The sequence below is a fragment of the Sitophilus oryzae genome, unplaced genomic scaffold, assembly GCF_002938485.1.
Source record: "Sitophilus oryzae breed Bouriz unplaced genomic scaffold, Soryzae_2.0 scaffold_1372_pilon_pilon, whole genome shotgun sequence".
Taxonomy (NCBI): domain Eukaryota; kingdom Metazoa; phylum Arthropoda; class Insecta; order Coleoptera; family Curculionidae; genus Sitophilus; species Sitophilus oryzae.
In genome coordinates, this window is record NW_022146029.1 from 1,140,714 (window position 1) to 1,161,710 (window position 20,997).

Consider the following 20,997-nt stretch of genomic DNA (forward strand, 5'->3'; position numbering starts at 1 on the left):
GTCTCTCTTTTTTCGAAGACTGTTTTCGCTTTTGCTTCCGCTGAAGCAAATTCTTCGTGGAGCAGTCGGAGGTATCTCCGTACTCGTGTTCAGCCGAGATCAACTCTCAACGGGTCCTCTAGCCCGTCTGGTTAGCCTTTGTAGCCTCATGGGTAGTTAGAAGTAGGCTCCCGACCTTACTAGAGGAGGTAGTAGCTTGTGTGCCACTTGTTGAGGCTGATCTCGCGTTAGCGTCAGCCGAGCCGGCGTAATTACCACAGAAAATTGTCGTGGATACTGTTTTAGATTTTTAGTTTGTTCTTTAAATATTTTATGGGTTTATAATTGGGGGTATAATTAGGTAACATGTTATGTTTCACTTTAGGTCCCTAAAATTAGGAAATATCTTATAAAACGAAGTAGATATTCCAAATTTTTAGACAAAAACAAAAAGCTTGAAGTCGGGAAAAATACATTTTTTCGTAAAATTTTCGTAATATCTGTTCCAATTGATTTGTGATATAGTTTTTTAAACTCTGATTTGAGTTTCATTTTTATTTTTTTTTATCTGCAATAAAACTTACCTCTTTGTTTTTAAGATACATAATTACTCGTTTCGTTATATTTCGTACATTATAAAAATTATACAGATCATACTGTGAATAGTTCTGACTGCAACGAACCTCATTATCAAGCAACGGTGATGGCAATGTTAGTCGGGAACTATTGTGAACTAAAGACCTAGTTCAAGGAACTATTCCTCTGGAGGAACTAGAACTAACGAACTAGAATTCCCACCTCTACCTTAGACCCAGCCAAAGTACCAGAGTGGATTCCCTCTAGCACCTAACTATGAGCTTCTACATCAACTATAAGACCTCGCATCCCATGGTGAAATAAGGTATACCTTCAATGCAAAAGTAAAGTGGTTTGATTTATTTAGCGAATTAGTGTTTTATTTTACTGTTGTAACACCAAAAATTTTGACCAAGTCAGAGAAGTAGAGAAAATGGAGAGAGACCCTCCAGCCTCACAGGTACTTCAGCCGGAGACAAGCTCCTCGACTGTGAAGGGCACGGAGGGTCAAACCTCAACCATGGAAGGGTGTATACCCTTGAAGGGGAAATATCTCTTGTCAGAGGGGGATGAGAAACACCCTGTCCCCCCTACTATATGTATGATGGGTTATAGACTGAATGATGAGTTATAACTCAAGGAAGGGGGACCCAATGGATCTTTAAGGTCGCAGTGATTAACCCCTCTCCCACCATTCTACATTCTTTCTACATTCCAAACACCAAAAGTACCTCCAACTGTACAAGGGGGTCAAGAGGTTCCAGTTTCGTATGTTTTATCGGACTTTTTGCTTATGGGTACGGCTACAAAGATGCGGTTTTAATACCACTGTGCTACTTTTTATGAAACTAACTTGCTTACACAGATTTGACCTAGACTTCTTAGTTTCTGAAATAAAGGAAATATCTATAAAAGTGGCACTTTTCGTCCCCCTTCGTGTTTTGTTTATCTTATAGCTTATTGAAAAGGTGAAAACTGTGTCCCGGAGAGTTTTTCACGTAGAATCGAATGGCGTTACGATATTTAGTTTCGTAAAAAAGTAACACACGAGGTAGCACAGTAATATGAAAACCGCCATCTTTGTATCTCTACTCATAAACGCGAAACCCTGTAAAACATATAATTATGGGACACCCTGTACTTTAAAGTGTACGGAAATTAAAATTTAAAAATAAATACTTTGTGGTAAAGCAATAATAACAATCATCAAAGGTTTCTGAATATTCATTGAACCGGTTTAGGGATTCCTTACTGATGGATTAAACTATTTCCCATAGCAAAAAATCCAATTATTCAAAAGTTACCGACAATAATTTTTAATCGAAATGAAAATATATAGTAGCAACAGGTGCGCTGAGAAATTTCGCTTACGCATTCCATCACCTAACCACGTGCGCTACTGGAAAATAATCCCAAGATTTTGCAGAAATTCTTCTATTCTCGTTAAAATAGGAAATACCTAAGCATTGTTTTGATTACGCTACACTTGTATCTACCTCAGCTTATTTAGATATTGCGTGATTTTAATATGCGTTTACAGAAGAATGCAGGTATGACGTGGAAAATTCAATGATTTCCTGTTTTAATATCTAAAAATATTTTTTAAAGGTAAAGCCCCGCCTATACGTATCGTTTTGCCTGTGAGGCTTACCTGCTCTGTCAAAACGTATAAAGTGAAATTTTGTGTGCAGACGAAAAGATTTGTATTACTTGAACTGAATTAAGAACTGTTTTACAACAGCACTGCCTACACTGAAAACAATATTTAAGAAATATTAGGTAAATTTATAAAAAATAATTTGGATATATTACACACTGAAAAAATTAGTTTGTGTATTTAATAACAATATTGGGGGTTATTTCTTGCCACAGACTATTATAGTAAATTTACCATCTGTTCTTTAGTGTTACAACTCGTTTGTAAAATCGCTGTATGGCTAATTTGTGTTTAAAATGTATACAGGGTATTCCAATATTCCGTGGACATAGAATTACTCCTTCCTCTTACAGTGCCATACTCTATATAGAGTGTCGGCTACCTCTCGCATGTACTTGTGATGTGTGTCATCAGTGTTTCACAAGTACACGGGACCTACAATTTATCTCCGACTTCAAACGGCACTATTTGAGAGGCTGTACAAGGCAAGTATACTCAAGGTGGTTTGCCATTGCCTTCCTTGAGGTGGCATGGCGGCTCGTTGGTCGCTCTATTTAGATAAATAAATATTTTTATTTAAATAAATAAAGAGACCGTACTGGCTGGGGATCGAACCCAGTAGCTTCCGCTCCGCAGATCGACACACTACCGCTGGAGCTACGGCCGGCCACATAGAACTACTACATATTTTTTTTTTCTCAAAATAGGTTTTATTGGATACAACTTACCGTTATGCAAAAGTTATGTGTACCATCACTGCATTATGCAGTAACCACAAATAAAAACATTTTATTATAGTGAATTTACAAACTATTACAATTACTTACTAGATAGGAATCTTCATCGTCAACCATATACAGGGTGGTCCGAACTGTATTCCGGAAACTTCGGCAGCATATTATGCAGATAAAAAGTAAAAAAGTTTGTATAAATGTATGTTGTAAAATGCTTAGTTTCGGAGATACAGGGTGTAGAAATTTCATTTCTATTTCGAGTTTTTCCAAATAATTTCTGAAGTAACGTCAATATTTGGATGAAAATTGGTGTGTGGAAGTTTTTTGACATGAGAAATTTGATTTTGATGTCAATATAATTCCTACTTGTAGAGGGCACCACTTACATATTTTTTAACTGGTTTGAAGAGTAATAACTTTTTGTCCGTACTTGTATAAAACTACTGAGTTAAAAAATATACATTTACGGCGTTTTTTACGTGAAACAGGTCTCTTAGTAAAAATCGATACGAGTAATGGTTTTCGAGATATTTGAAATCGAAGTTATCAATACCTGTCATCATTGACATAAATTAAACATGTTGACTAAATAGTTATTAGACCAAAGTCATAAATTTGAAATGTTTTTGTGCCAAAAGTTCAGCAGAAACTGTTTTATCATCATTTTTTTTGCGGAAAGATTTATGATTAATTTAAAAAAATAAAAATTTCCCAAATCTATTATTTCAGTGAAATAACTATATACTCAACATGTTTATTTTTCGTCAATAATGACATGTATTGATTATTTCTATTCTAAATATATTAAGAACGGTTGCTCGTAGCGATTTTTACAAAAGAGATATTTTTTACGCAAAAAGTCACAGAGATGTATATTTTTTCGTTCGGTAGTTTTATACAGGTACGGACAAAAAGTTATTACGCTTCAAAACAGTTAAAACACATGTAGGTGGCGCCCTCTGCAAGTAAGAGTCTTATTGGCATCAAAATCAAATTTCCCATGTCAAAAAACACCCATCCACCAATTTTCATCAAATATTGACGTTGCTTCAGAAATTATTTGCAAAAAATCGAAATAAAAATGAAACTTCTACACCCTACGAACTATTCTACTTATTTTTATCTGCAGAATATGCTGCCGAAGTTTCGGGAATACAGTTCGAACCACCCTGTATATGGACGTATGGTTTTGCATATTCGATACAGTACTAATATTCAACATCCTAATACTTCGATTGTGACGTCAAAGTTGCACAACTGTATTCCAAAAACACAGATTCGTCAATTATCACTACTTACCCCGTTACATATATTGGTAGTAACCTAATTTTTATCTAGTAACGGTAGCTAACCACCAAAAAATTACTTCAAACTATATACTAATTAGCTTAATTTAGTTCATTTCAATTAGTATTATAATCAAAAATTTACTGTAGAAAGTGAAAATATGAATAATAGTGGCATAAATGTATTAGATATTTATTTATTCTGCGACATTCTAAAATTTTACCACTATTTATTAAATACACTGAAATAAAAATGTTGCTTTTCGTGCAACAGGGTATATAATCAACTAGACACAAGCCTCCCAGGGTAGCTTTATTTGTACAATACTACTTGTGCCATTACTCGCTATTACTACTAGTGCCATTACTCGCTGGCAAGTATTTGACACGTATCAGAAGATGGTTACGCAAGGCGCTTTCTTTCATGAGCTTTTCTGTGACTGAAAAGCCCCGATACGTGATGTTATCTCTCTTCCGCACTCCGGACATTCAAAAATCTCATTGCTTTGTTGCCTCTTTACTTTTTGGTTGTCACTGTTAACTGAGTTTACATTATTTGTACAAACATTTAACCAAGCAACAAAAAATGTTAGAAATAGCTGATCTATTTGGCTGAAAATAAATATAAATTAAAAAATTGAATTATTGAAATTTAACTAAAAAACATTTTAATTTATGATCATATATCGAGTCCCTTTAACTTAATTTAGTGTTTGTGTTTTGTAGTGAGTGGATCTCCCAAAGTCCCAAAAGGCCTTGTCACATCATCCGTAATACTGGTTATATTATATAATAGTCTAATGGTTTTAAACTCATTATCACTTTTTTCTGTCTCAGCGTTAATGCACTACTCTGTTAAAATAGCATAATTATCAATATGTATAATATATATATATATATACTTTTCTTGTGGGTTCATCACTGTAATTTCTTGGGAATATCGTCACTAAAACATAACTTAAAAACAGTTTAAAGAATATGCTTATTTAATTTTTGGTCCGTATCTCATTATAATTAATAGAAATTCACACCAAAATATTTTACAACTTTGTAGACATCCTGGAAACTTTATAAAAAATTAATTGATTCTCTTTCTAAATTACATTTTTGATGACTTTGTCGTTTAGTAAGTTACGCAAGCAACAGCTTTCTTTAATTTTCTTCTAATGAGATGCGGTAACATCCGAAAAACTGGTTTACGTATTTCCTAGCTAAAAAAATAATTTAACAAAACAGAGCAATTTATTGCTCTGGTTTTTGAATGGAAAATACCAATATTCCTATACATCGATGTTTTCTAGACTATACAGGGTGCTACAAATTCGAGGTACGAGCATTGGTAACTCAGTAACCGTAATAGATACGGACATGGTTAAATTGGGGCAAAGTTGCGTTTTGGGGTGATCACCAAGATGCCATCAAAAAAGTTTTAAAAATTTCAAGGATTGTTGAGTTTTTTGGAAAAAACGGATATTTTTGAAAATAAATTTTATTTTTTCGTGTAGTTACTTTTTAGAAAATCAAAAAACTAATTGCATATTCTCATAGCCACTTTATTAGGGCTATCTGATAGTATTTTTAGATTTTCAAATCAGCTGATAATTTGTGAGATACAGATTCCAACTTAGGTTTTTTAAATACTGACCAGCATTTTTTATTTCAGATTTTGAAAGAACTCGTTCTCCTGAGTACAATGATATGCCACACTTAATATTTTTTTTGTTTTGGAGATTTGGACACAATTTATTTAAACTAATTTCAAGTCCGGCTCTGTTTTTTTTAATATTTAATATATTCATCCTTACAATATTGATAAGTTTTCAAACCTAACAGTGACGTGGGTTGAATACGGAAAATCAAATGCAATAAAATAATAAAAAATAATATAAATTAAATGTAAGATAAACAATCAAATCATTTCCCTGGAAGATGGATTGGAAATGGTAGAGCAGTATAAAGGCCAGCGAGGTTCCTGGACCGTCTGATGACGTCAAATAATTCAGGTCCAAATTTTACAAAAAAGTGAAATCAACACATCTCGGCAATTACAATAAAGAGTACAAAATGCATTCGAAAGTATAAGAAGAAGATACAAAAGCTATAAATAAAATTGAACGAAAAATAAATTTGTGCAATAGGGAAGGAGGTAACCCTTTCGAACATGTAGAGTATGTAGAGCATTAGAAACTAGTTTGTAGAAGTTAATTTATTCATAACTACGATTAATATTATGCAAATTATTAGATCGTACACTGAGAATTTCAAATTCACAATAAGAAAAGTTAAAAATATAATCTTTAAATTGCTCATCTGGATATTATTTCTTTGAATCTTTCAATTGGCTCAATTTTCTGTATTCAATGTTAATTAGCACTGATCAATATTGTTGCGATGAATATAATCAGATTAAATAATTTAAAAAACAGAGTCGGACTTGAAATTTTTCTAAATAATAATTAAATAGTTTTGTTGATGTTAAGGTACCCAAAACAAAAAAAAGTATAAAGTGTGGCATATCATTGTACTCAGGAGACAGTTCTTTCAAAATCTGAAATAAAAAATGCACATCCGTATTTAAAAAAATTAAGTTGGCCTCTGTATCTCACAAATTATCAGCTAATTTGAAAATCTAAAAATTCTATCAGATAGTCCTAATAAAGTGGCTATGAAAATGTGCAATTAGTCTTTTGATTTTCTAAAAAGTAACGACAGGAAAAAATAAAATTAGTTTTCAAAAAAATCCGTTTTTTTCCAAAAAACTCAGCAATCCCTGAACTTTTTAAAACTTTTTTGATGGCATCTTGGTGAACAGCCCAAGGCGCAACTTTGACCCACTTTAACCATATTCGTATCTATTACGGTTTCCGAGATACAAATGCTCGTACCTCGAATTTGTAGCACCTCGTAGATGCTTTTTTGCGACGTTTGCATCCCTGTTTTTATTTGTAGTACCTCAAAATTACTAAGTTCCTATCTACTCTATACACAGTTTTAGCAATCAGAAAATCAACTTATATATTTAGCCAGTCATTTATTTATAACAGAAATTTAGACTAATTTGAGAGGTGTCACTTACTAATTAACATCTTCCAAATTGGGAATAGTTACAGAGTATATTTTCAACCAAAGATTTAACCAGTTCAACGAGAAGATACACGATAGTGAGAGTTGTGCCTGCTATTTTAATTCACAGGTAAATTATATTTACTGTAATTTTTTTGAGGTTATCTGTCGAAAGTTAAAAATAACTTTGAAAATAAAAACACTGTACTTGACATTGTTTAAAATTTAGTTGCTTTTTTATCAGATAGGCCTTCTTAATTTCTGACGTATCTTATCATAATTACTAGAAATTCACACCAAAATTCATAGACGTTTTGGAAATTTTGAACTATATTAACGGGTTCTTGTTCTAAATGGTATTATTGATGACTTTACAGTTTAGTCAGTTACGCAAACCATCGTTTTCATTATTTTCCTTGTACTTAAGAAACATTGAAAAACTTATTTATATTTTAATAAATAGGTATATATTTTCCGTCTTTCTAAAATATTTTCAGCATTACAGTATTGCCGGATCATTTGAAAAATGGTAGCATCTTTCTTATTTGAAATGGGGAATAGTTACAGAGTATATTATTATATAGTTACAGATTATATCTAGTATATTATTAAATTTTTGGAAACCACTTTCAAATCTCATAATTGTTCTATTATATTAACCTATGCCTATCTCTAATAGTTTTTGAGATAGAAAATAATACAAGTGTAAAATTGACAAAAACATGATCGTGAATAAGCATTGGTAAAATCATGAATTAAACATTTTTAATGTTGAAATTTGGCTTATAAGTTAACGAAAGTCGATATATTCGATCTGTCTAAATAAACCGATTGGATATTACACAGGAAGTTATTTCCATTTGATATAAAATTGCTCAAATATTTGATATTTTAAATTCAACTCTATGTATATTATTTAAAAAAAAACCAAAGACTAATAAAATTGCTTTTCAACAATATATCATGTTCCTACACCTAAACCTTCCGTTTTTTAAGCAGACCTAATTAAAAATTAATAGTTCCATTATTATAGTTTCATTTCAAGAATTTCGTTACCATGACAATTTTAGAATTTAGCACGTAAACTCTAACTGATACTTATAAAGTTTGAATATTTGTTATGGTAACAATTTTCTTTAAATAAAACAGTTATAATAGAATTACTATCTTTTAACAGGCTTTGCTGAAGAAACCAGAAGGTTTAGTTATAAGAACATGATATATCGTTGAAAAGCAATTTTATTTGGGTTTTAAGTTTTTAAATAAAATACATAGGCTTGAATTATTTAAAATAACAATAATTTGAACGATTTTATAACAAAAGGAAATAGTTATTTTTTCTGGCCTCTGTGTTTGATATCCAATCAATTGATTTAGACAGATGGAATATGTCGAGTTTCCTATAAACCAAATTTTAGCTTTCAATATGCCGAATTTATGATTTAACCAATGCTTATTTAAGATCATGTTTTTGTCAGTTTTACACATGTTTTATTTTTTACCTCGAAAAATATTAGAGATTTGTATAGGTTAGTATAATAGAAAAAAAAAATGAGATATGGAAGTTTCGAAAAATATAATAATATACCGGGTGCTCCATTTAAAATAATATATTATATTTCGACGTCACGGTATAGGTCGACACCAGAAACAGGACTATAAGGTTTTGAAAACCCTGAAAAGATCCAGTGGCCCAAAAAAAACATTTTTAAGCAAAAAAACATTTTTTTGAACTTTCAAAGTAAAATAACTCGATTATTTTGGATTTATTTGAGAAACAGTAAAGAGCAAATATATTTCTTTTATCGAGATCTATCAGCCCTGAAAATATTTTACTTATTTAAGACTCACCCTGTATATTGCGTCCAAAAAAAGTAACCAGGACGGGTAAATTCTTTAATAATAAGAATTAAGAAAGTACAGAAGAACTGGCAACTTATACAAAAAGAAGTGATGAAATATCTTAAGTGTTAAGACCACAAATATTACAGGATAAAAATAGTCACAGTTACAATGGAATCACCTATACCTATAGTGTTATTATTTGGAACCTATAGAATATTTCATGCGAAGGATATAAATAGAACATAAATAAATAAAAAAAAAGTTTAAAGGTGTTTGAGAAATATTTTATATGGCTCTAATTTTTTCTGACATCTATTTACCAGTAATAATTGTTAGTATTTGCGCGGGTATACGTGAACAATGTTGTTCGGGTTTAAATGTTTTGGTTGTGTTGTGGCACTCACATTTACCAGTGCTACGTGATCATTACTCATTCTAGGAAACGATTAATTATTAGAGCACCAGGATCACTCACAAGTAAGTTTCAAATAATTAATGAATTATAAGAAAATCAACATTGTAAAAATTACGATGATTTGACAATGTAGTTATACCATTCAGGCGTATACTAAACAATTAGATTACCAATTGTACAATTATGATCGAAAAAAAACGACGTCAGCGATGGCTATGAAATAAATATCGCTGTCAATTTACATTTTATATGTAAACTAGTAACTAACCTGACCACGCGTTGCTGTGGCTAAGGTCAGTGATGGGCAAGCACCCTGTATATTGAAATTTGGGTAATTACCCAAGTTTTTGCACCCGGTATATACCCAAAGGTTAAATAAATGGTATATTGAATTTATGTCAAACCATTTTACCGGGAATGTACCCAATCATTCTCACGTTTTTAATTTAAGGTATTCTAACAATTTTTAAAAACAATTTGTTCTTAAACTAAAGTTATTGAATTACTAATATCGCTATTAAAAAATAGGGGCTGATGGTAGGAGGGTGAAAATTTAGAGTTGTGTGTATTTTTTAATATCACATCATAAAAAAATCAAAATAAAAAATTTTGTCAAAAAAAAAATAAAAAAAAATTGGGTGGCCCACCCTTATCTCTCTTAGGGGTATAGCAAAATATACATGGTGTCCCAGGATGAGCGTGCATCATTGTTTTGCAACGAGATCTATCGATTAAAAATATTTTCAATATGGCTGCACTTCCGGAAATACCGGAAGTTGACAACTTTCTTATTTTAAATGGGTGCCCCCATTTTTTATTACATAACTAAATTCTTTGTAAAGTTCTATGAATATTGATGTTAAACACTCTATATCTAACATTAACCGCGTTTGAGAAAAAAATATTTAAAATTTTTGGACGAAAAAAAAACACCTGTCAAAAAAATGTGTATAGCCTAAAAGTCAAATTTAGTGCATTTACCCCAGCCACTACTGTGACATAAAGAGAAGACATGTAGCTATCTATTTCAAAAATTAAATTGTACAAATGTCATATAATAATGACGGTAGCTGTCATGGAATTGAGCGATTAAAAAATTATCACAAATATTTTTTTTCAAATGGAAACCCACTTTTTTTATTTCACTAGTGAAAAGGTTTTCCAATTCGTTACTTTTTGAGTATACATGTTTCTATACCTAAAATAAATCGCTTTTAAATTATTTAGGATTTAGTTTGAAAACGGATATTTTTCTTGATTTTATCTAGTTTCCTTTGACATTAAGTGTCAAACAGCCAGACAATTTATTTCTATCTGTCAGAAACCGAATTATTTGAATTTCCTATATTATAAATACTGCCTGTCTTAAGAGTTTAAAAGGTGTATTTATAAAAAATATATCTCGTATTTTCGCTCTTTAGTGATATCTAACAGTTGATATTATTAACAATATACCGTATGATCGAAAAAAAAACAGCGCAAAGTTGACTTGGAAATGATGATCCATAACATACTGCTTTTTGAACAAAATGTCATAACATGACATGGCCAGATCTATTGTTTTACATCATTTGACGTATAAAGTCATATTTTTGACAGGCAGTTTTTTTCGTCAAAAAATTTTAATTTTTTTTTTCTCAAAACGGTTAATGTTAGATATAGAGTGTTTAACATCAGTATTCATAGAATTTTACAAAGAATTTAGGTATGCAATAAAAAATTGGGGCACCCATTTAAAATAAGAAAGTTGTTGTCAACTTCCGGTATTTCCGGAAGTGCCGCCATTTTGAAAATATTTTTAATCGATAGATCTCGTTGTGAAACAATGATGTGCTAAAAATCTCCGATCTAGATATTGGGGTTTTCTAGAAACTTCTAATGCACGCTCAGCCTGGGTCACCCTGTATAACAATCTATCCTCAGACCTACTGAATACACATATAAAATTTCATCAAAATCGGTCAAGCCGTTTGGAAGGAGTATGGTAACTAAAACTATTAATAAAAACGCCCCTATTAAAAAATAGGGATTGATAGTAGAAGGGTGAACATTTAGAGTTGTATGTATTTTTTAATGACCCATCATAAAAAAATTAAAAAAATTTCCCCAATTCTTTGTACCCAATTCTTTCAATAAACGAGTATACGCTTGCCTTAATCTATTTAATTTAAAGAACGCGTCCATTCTTCTCAAAGAGACCTGGACTTTGAGTCTTTTTTCTACTTTTTTAATCTATTTATTTAAAGCTTATACTACTTATAATATGTTTAAAGTCGGCTGGGGAATGTCATTTATTAAAAATTGAGATAAAACTTGTCAAAATCAACACTAATTATAGAAATAATAAAAAGTGCTAGAATGTAATAAGGTCTACCCTTTTAATGTGTAGCAATTCTGTCATTTTTATACTGCTAAGTTAAATCGATATTGTCAAAATGATTTAATGATGTTTGACCTTCTCCATTTAAATAAATAATGAATTAAACTGTTTGGGGCATCTTAACCGTAACAATATTATATCTCAAATATCGATCCAAACTAAATAATTAATTTGATTAAATAATATAATATTTTATTCTTTAATTGACGACAATTGTTTCGATTAAGGAAATTAAACAATGCTGAGAGTATAAAGATCCGTTATAAATTAATTTTTTTCATATAAAGAATTTTTATGTTTTTCTAATACGTAAATAAACATATGTTTCAGTTGAGATACAAGCATCGTAATTTTTCTATTCTCACTCTGCATTTTTCAGTAATTACATCAAAACGTCAGGGAAATAAGAAAACAGAGAGTGGTTTTTATATACTTCTAAACTTGAACACAAATTTGTGCCTAGCAGATAATTGGTAACACAAATTATATAAATTATTATTGTTTTGCGACACTTGTTTTTGGCTTTGATTTTTAAATATAATTGTAGTATTGCGAATCAAGTTTAGTATTTATTTTTTTTAGCATTTTTTTAGCTCTAATGCGTAGCTCAAATTTGGTATACTTAAATCAAAAAAGCGATAGCCATACATTACTAATCTCGAGAGATACATTTACATGCGTATTTTTTCGTTTAGAGGCTATCGGTTTTTCATAATAATTTTTGCGTAGTTAAATCTACTCTGTGTCCTGTGTCCCATGAATGCTCACAAATCATAGATTTGCGAAAATCATTTATTTAAATAATCTTTATGTTCTTTAATTTGAACATTTAACGGTCTGTTTGTTTCACCAATATAAAATTTATCACATTTACATGGTATATTGTATGTTAAATTTTTTGATTGTTCATTGGTTTAGAATGGATTAAATCGGATCTAAATGTATTTTGTGTTTTGAAGGATATGTTATAATAGTTTATTATACTTTTTAGAACAATGTTATATAAAACGGTTTTATATTTGTTAACTTCTAATGTAAATGGTTTTTAATAGAAGGATCTGTTGGAAAAAAAACTAAAGTGTTCTTAAATAGTTGTATTTAGGTATTTGAAATAGTGTTTTCTTTGTTCTTTGTGTTTTTCCTTCTTTCTTTGTGTATACCTCCTGAAACCTTAAGCATTTTTTGTCCGTCAGGCAAATTTGTTTTATTAGTAAATTCCGCTCACAAATTGGTCTCCGTTGGAACCAACGGTGTTTACTAAATATGACTATTTTATTATGCAGATTTTCTCACAGTAGCGAAACAGTTATAGCAATCGCAAACCTTTTTCCGATGCACGTCATCAATCATATCGACATTGACACTAAAGTCTATAAACCTGACTAAATGACATTTTGGCATTTTTTTTTTAAATTTGTTGTATAATTTACCGAGCAGCTCTTCATTTTACTTTATAGAGCAAATGATTGTAATAGATATTTTATTTAGATTAAAGCTGCAAAAATTAGTTTAAACCGAATTTTATTATCGCTATGTTGGTCACATTGCGCCCTCTTCAGCAAGGTTGTCGTTTATTATTTGACAATTATCTTAATGCTAGTCATTATTTTGTATAATATCGTGTTGTTGAATCTTTGTAAACAATTCTCGTTTTTTTGTCTATTTCCATAGTCTTTTTTTAAGTTTTAACTAAACTAAAACTAAATTAAAATTAGTTAAAACTAAATTTTCGAGTTTTTGTATTGCATTTCTTGTAATTGTGTGTTGAAAATATGCCAAAGCATTTAAACAGTCGAAGCAAAGAGCTTGTAGCTTCCCTGATAAACTATTTTGAACGAGAATGTGACAATAAAGGAAGAAGTAAATTTGAAGTTCAGAGAAGTAAGTTTGATTGATATGCACCAGTACACCACTTTCAAATTTATTTCTACGTTCTCTCTTCTTCTCTTCTCAGCCATTACTCATCCACTGCAGAATGTAGGCCTCTCTCAGTTTCCTCCACTCGTTCCGATTCTGTGCTCTCCTCATCCAGTTCTTACCGGCTACGGTTTGGATATCATCAGTCCATCTTTTAGAAGGTCGGCCGACTGGGCGATTTGCTAGGCGTGGCTTCCAGCAAAGAAGTCTTTTTGCCCATCTTTCCTCGGACTGTCTGGCCAAGTGTCCTGCCCAAGACCATTTAGAGCTAGCTATCCTCTCTACGATGTCCGTTATCCTCGTCTGTCGGCGAATGTCTTCATTTCTAATGTGGTCGCGAAGACTGATACCCATCATGGCTCTTTCCATAGCTCTTTGGCTCACTCGCAACCTGTTCACACTTCGTGCCGTCATCGTCATAGTCTCCGAACCATAGGTCATGACAGGCAAGACGCATTTGTTGTAAACGTCTCTTTTTAGGCTATTTGGGATTTTGCTTTTGAATATAAAGTTAAGTTTACCAAAAGCTGCCCATCCGAGTTTGATCCTTCTAGAAATTTCGGTTGTTTGATTTTCCTTGCCGAGTTTTATGGCATGACCTAGATATATATACTCTTTAACGTTCTCAATCCTTTGTCCATTAACATCATCTCTTCATTTTCATTTAGGGTTTTAGTTTTAGACAAATTCATTTTTAAACCTACTTGCGCAGATGTGTGGTGAAGTTGTTCGAGCATTGTTTGAAGTTCTTCCAACGATGAGGCCAGGACAACGACATCATCAGCGAAGCGCAAGTGGTTAAGCATCCCACCATCTACCTTAATACCCTTATTGTCCCAGTTCAGCTTCTTAAATACGTCCTCCAGGGCCAGTGTAAAAAGTTTGGGGGAAATAGTATCTCCCTGTCGGACTCTTTCCATTTTAATTTTATTTGTGATATTTATGTCATCCACACAGTTTGATAGTCATTGTAGCTGATTTGTAAATAGATGATATTATGCCCGAGTATCTGTAGTCTATTCTGGCATTTTGTAGGGCATCGAGGATGGCGTGTAGCTCTATAGAGTCGAAAGCCTTCTCATAATCCACAAAGGCGACATATATAGGGAAGTTGTATTCGGTGCTTTTCTCTATGAGAGTGCGGACTGCCTGAAGGTGATCCACAGTACTATATCCACTTCTAAACCCTGCCTGTTCCGGGGGTTGATAGAAGTCGAATTTGTTTGACAGGCGATTTGTCAGCACCTTTGTGAATATTTTGTAGAAGTGCGAGAGCAAGCTGATGGGACGATAATTGTCGAGTCTGGTATAATTGTCGAGTCTATCACCCTTTTTGTGAATGAGAGTGATTGTTGCGTTTTGCCTTGTGCATCGGAATTTCTACGTTAGTTTTTATTAAATTCTGTGATTATTAGTTTGTGCATTAATAGCACTTGTTATTACCAATTATGGCGTTGTAAGATGTACATCAATAAATAAATAAATAACCCATAATAACGCTTCGAATAGTCTTCATAATGGATTAGTTTTTGGCAATATGTAATTAGTAAAATTAGCTATTAAACAAATAAATCAATTAATTACTAAAATATTAGTTATTAAATTAAAAATAAAACGTAAATATCTTTAAAAAAATAGATACTAAATACATTGTTTGTCACTTTGTCAATTAAGACTCATCTCATAAATCCATCACAATCTGGCAGCGCTGTCGACATCGCTTGTCACTTAAAGTAGATCACGTGCATCTGAAATTGTTTTGCGATTAACATAGAAGACTTTTCGCAATCATTGTGTTCCCACACTAGATTGTCTCCATCTTTACTTATTTCTCTGATGATCGAACTAACAGCTGAAAATGACCTTGCTAATTACTATCGATGCAACAGCACTAAATCAAATTATTTAAGTTAGATTTGTACACGGCAAATTTTACCACGGTCTGATTACAATGAATTCCTGTCCGTATTTTCCGAAACAAACCTGCATTGTTGTACTTTTTGTTGTTATTATGAGGAAAATTGTATTATGTATTGACGTGCGTTGGGGAAATAACTTTGGGATAATCCAGCTCAGCTAAGCGTAAAATAATTTAATTTTTCGTATTTCTATCGTTTTATTCTTAGCGTTTTATGGTCGGGTTATTTTCATTAATACGATACTAATATGTATTAGGTATGTTAATTGAAAAATATTTTTTATATCATTTGTATATTAATGATTTAATAATTGTTTCTTTTCAAACGTCATAAAAGCGGACAAAAGTATTAATTTTTGCGACGTGATTGACAATATAAAAAATATATTTTATCGCCACGGTATAAAAGAAACACGATTTTTACCCCCAGGCGCAGAAGTACAAATAGTTATTTATGGTACTAGTGTGTTATTTTATATATAACTCACGCTGGGAAATGTCCCCTCGAGGAGGCCGAGAGGGAGGTCGGTCAAGTTTGCCACCCGTACTAGAGGAAATTGAAAAAGAGATATACATACCACTATTTTGCACACCTTTTGCACAATTTTGCACACCATAAATGATATTTTGCACACTTATCTAAGAGAAACTGGAGCCGGTTTTTAAACGGGGGGCAAACTTGACCGTTCCCCCCATTTGTTACGAAATTGATTTATTTCTATTTACATCGATTCGGCTAATTTTGCACAATTTTGCACACCTATTTTTAAATTTTGCACACCCTCCTGACGAAAGTTATAAGCAAAATTAGCCGATTCATTAAATATAAACAAAATTCAATTTAGTTGGGGGGGGGGGAGAATTTTCAATTTTCAACCGCTAATAACTTTCGTCAGAAGGGTGTGCAAAATTCAAAAACAGGTGTGCAAAATTGGCAGAATCGATGTACATAGAAATAAATCAATTTCGTACCAAATGGAGGGAACGGTCTAGTTTGCCCCCCGTTTAAAAAACGGCCCTTGTTTCTCTTAGGTAAGTGTGCAAAATATCATTTTTGGTGTGCAAAATTGTGCCAAATGCGAGGGGGGCAAACTTGATCGAACTCCGAGAGGGCTAATTTTCTCAAGTGACTTATATGTTATAACACGCGAGTGCCATCCAAAATTTTATCCAACAGCAGAACTGTTTCATGTTCAATCTCTAAAGAATAATTTAAAAAAAGTAAAGATTTCAGTTAACGTCTCCTGTTTGCTGCCAGGGCTAATCTGGACGGGGCCTACTTTGTTTACGCGGAATCCGAACCGCGGTCCTCGACCATATCATGGTCAATGGCCTACCGACTTGGCAAGTGTCTAAATCGACTCTTACTCACCAGATATCCGATCTCATCCGGCCTCGAACCGGTGTGAATGAGCAGTGTGTGTCAATAGATTTTACACTTTTGCCTTTATTGGACAACAGCACGATACAGAGTTTCGAACCGGTCACCCGTCCATCCACTAGTATCGCCTTACGTCGCTTAACTTCGGTGTTCTAATGGGAACTGGTGTTTCGACGTAGCTGGGCCATTGTTCATTGTTGCGAATTAATAAATTATCAGGGTGCGTTTATGTTACTATACAATATAGATGTGCGTTAGGTTAGGTTAGGTTAGGTTAGTTATATAAATCGCGATTTTTTAACGATAAAATAGTGAATTATCAACGAGCAAGTTAGATTTTAAAGAAAAATGATTCAGGAAGGTCTTCCGCAAGAAATTATTAACCAGACAGAGGCGGCTACAGGACAAATACTGCCAAAAAAGTTTCGTGGCGTATATGTAATGTTATAACATACTATTATATATATAATAAAATTATATAAGGATTCTTGCCACTTAACTGCTAATATAGAAATTTAATTCTACGCTGTGTTTGTCATAATGCGGATCAACCTGCTCTCACTACTGGTTTCGGAGCCCTACTCCATCATCAGGTTAGCTTGGGAGATCCACAAAATGACAACCACAGCGCAGAGATAGTTAATTCCGACTTGTCGGAAAGTATCGGTTAGATATTAAGTCCCGAACGGATATCCCGATAACTACCCGAACGGATATCCCGATAACTATCTCTGCGCTGTGGTTGTCATTTTGTGGATCTCCCAAGCTCACCTGATGATGGAGTAGGGCTCCGAAACCGGTAGTGAGAGCAGGTTGATCCGCATTATGACAAACACAGCGTAGAATTAAATTTCTATATTAGCAGTTAAGTGGCAAAATCCTATATAATATACTATTATATACCTCTACTGCAAGAAATTTGTTTTCTATTTTATAATTTGGCTTGCCTGAAAAAAAGCCTTTTACCACCCTTTTACTATCGATAGTTGCGCCTCGGTGGTACGAAAGTACTACCGTTGCACGCAGGCCGCTATCTCCCGTTCGGGACTTAATATCTAATCGATTCTTTCCGACCAGTCGGAATTAACTATCTCTGCGTTGTGGTTGTCATTTTGTGGATCTCCCAAGCTCACCTGATGATGGAGTAGGGCTCCGAAACCGGTAGTGAGAGCAGGTTGATCCGCATTATGACAAACACAGCGTAGAATTAAATTTCTATATTAGCAGTTAAGTGGCAAGAATCCTTATATAATTTTATTATATACCTCTACTGCAAGAAATTTGTTTTATATAGGGCTGAGCCGTTTAATCTTTTTCTTCTTTTTTTTCTTTTATATATATATATATATATATATATATATATATATATTTTTTTTTTGCACGATCGTAGAAAAATGTACTTTTTGTGCCTCGTCTGTTATGTCAAACGTACAGTCAAACGTACAGCCTCTGCACAAAAATTATCATTGTTACTCCTAATAAAACAATATTGCCACTGACAGAGGAATTAAGACAACAATGGAAGCAAACATTTTTATTATAAAAAAAGTTTAAGGACAATTAAGACAACCCAATGACAAAAAATAGATTTTGACATATCATGTGTCAGCTGTCAGGCTGTTAACTCCCAAGTTATATAAAATAAAGGAATAAATTAATGATAAATAGAATTTTTTAAAAAAATTACGAAAAAGTTTTAGGAAAAGTTTTTTTGAATAACCCAATATAAAAAAAATATTTTGTTGCAAGCTTATCGGCACACACTGTATATGCAACTAAATTTGTCAGCGGTCAGCGCTGTATTGTCTTCGCAACAAGTCCTTCAAACAGAACCTGAGAAACCAGTTTTAATTATTGATATAATAACTTACCGCCGATATCTTAAAAATAATTAAAAAATTGTTTTAAATAATTAAGAGTAATTAGAGAAGTACCACCCGTGGGATAAATTAAAAAATTGCAATGGTACTATCATATATATTTAATTCGAGTAATAATTATAACTTTATCGATTTAATGGTTTTGCTTTGGTAATTTTTTTTTATTGTTGCACTGCTGCGTCTTACTGGGCAAGGAATGTATCAACATATCAACACCTTTGTTTTATGTATAGTTTCTCGATTATGGAACAGTAATATTTTGTTAATGTTTAATAATTTTGGTATATTTGACAAAATGAATTGCCAATTGCCAAATTAAATGAAAAATAGGTTTAAAATAACAGATTATTTTAATATACAGGGTGAGTCTTAAATAAGTGTTACTATATTTTAGAGGTAGTATATTTTTACCCCAGAAATACGATTATGAGGTTATTTTCGCAAAAAAATTAAAATTTGGAATTATACAAAAAAATGTTTAGACTATTTTTTAGTTTTTAGAACATAATTTCTTGATAGTATGGCAACATAGGAAGTAAATTAAATTTATCTAGTGGTTCTCAAAATTTAACTATTACCAGTGGCCTACTACCAGTAACATACAAGATATTCACAAAAATAATAAACAAAAGAATACAAAACACGCTTGACGCTGCACAATCACGAGAAAAAGCAGGTTTTAGAAACGGCTTCAGCACGATTGATTACATACATACACTAAGAGAAACTATCAGCCGAACAAAAGAATACGAACTTCCACTAGCCATAGCCTTTATAGACTTTAAGAAGGCTTTCGACTCGATATATTCTATATATATAGCAATATGGCAATAATAGAAGCCCCAGCGAAGCAAGGTATTGACAGGCTTTATACAGAAACTCCCGCCAATATATACAAGCAAGAGTAATGATAAATAAAGCATCCCCAGAGTTTCCAACTGGCAAAGGAGTACGACAGAGACACGCGATATCCCAAAAGCTGTTTACAGCTACATTAGAAGAAATCGTCTAATGTAGCCGTCAATTGGACTGGACTAACACAGGATTAAAAATAGATGGAGAATATCTTAACCATCTAAGATTCGCTGATGACATAGTTCTGATTGCCAATGATCCTAAGGAACAAGCACAAATTAATGAACTAAATACAACCAGCGATAAAGTGGGTCTCAAAATTAATTTAGCAAAAACTATAAAGTGATGTACAACGAACTAGTGGAAAGAAAAGACATTCTAATAAATAACACAACACTGGAAATAGTAGAAGAATACATAATTATATTTGGGAACTAATACACAGCTCGGGATCTCTACTGCCAGAAATCAACAGAAAAATTAAGTTAGCATGGAATACTTATGAAATAAACTCAATAATTTCAAATCTAGAATGCCGCAGCTCATCTAAAGAAGAAAACATTCGACCAATGTGTACTACCAGTCATGACCTATGCATGCGAAACCTAGATACTTCATAACGGAAATCATACGGAAACTGCAGGTCGCACAACGCTCAATGGAACTAAATATGCTGGGAATAACCAGGAGAGACCATAAAAGAATAGAGTGAATACGACAAAAGGCCCAGATAATAGATGTCATCCACCGAGCCAAATCTCTCAAATAGCAATGGACAGGACACCTGGCAAGAAGAACGGACAACAGATGGACCACAAAAATTACAGCATGGTACTTAGAGGAAGACCGAACCTGAGATGGGACCATGATATTAGGAAATTAGCAGGGATAACTTGGACCCGGCATGGCCAACTATAGACAACAATGTGCTCAACTACAAAGAGAGTATGTAAGTGAGACTACACCATAATTGAAAATGGTTCAATAAGCTAAAAATGATGATGATGATGATGATAACTTAGAAAGAACATATGGCAAAATAAAACACTAAATCACCACAATACACTACAACACTTTACTTTTAACACTGGCCCCCGTTTCACTAACTACA

At 32.7% G+C, this 20,997-nt stretch overlaps 1 protein-coding gene across 2 annotated transcripts in view; it reads left to right on the forward strand.

Annotated features, from left to right (window-relative positions):
- LOC115875323 overlaps positions 1–20,997 on the forward strand; it is a 269,483-nt gene that overhangs the window by 178,541 nt on the left and 69,945 nt on the right. Inside the window, exon 1 of one of the 2 annotated variants that reach the window (XM_030890745.1) lies at positions 9,489–9,617. The exons of the other annotated variant lie outside the window; for it this stretch is intronic. Coding sequence (XP_030746605.1) covers positions 9,518–9,617 — 100 coding nt within the window. The 5' untranslated portion in view covers positions 9,489–9,517. Of the gene's footprint in view, positions 1–9,488; positions 9,618–20,997 lie in introns of those variants that run through there. 2 annotated transcript variants of the gene reach the window in all.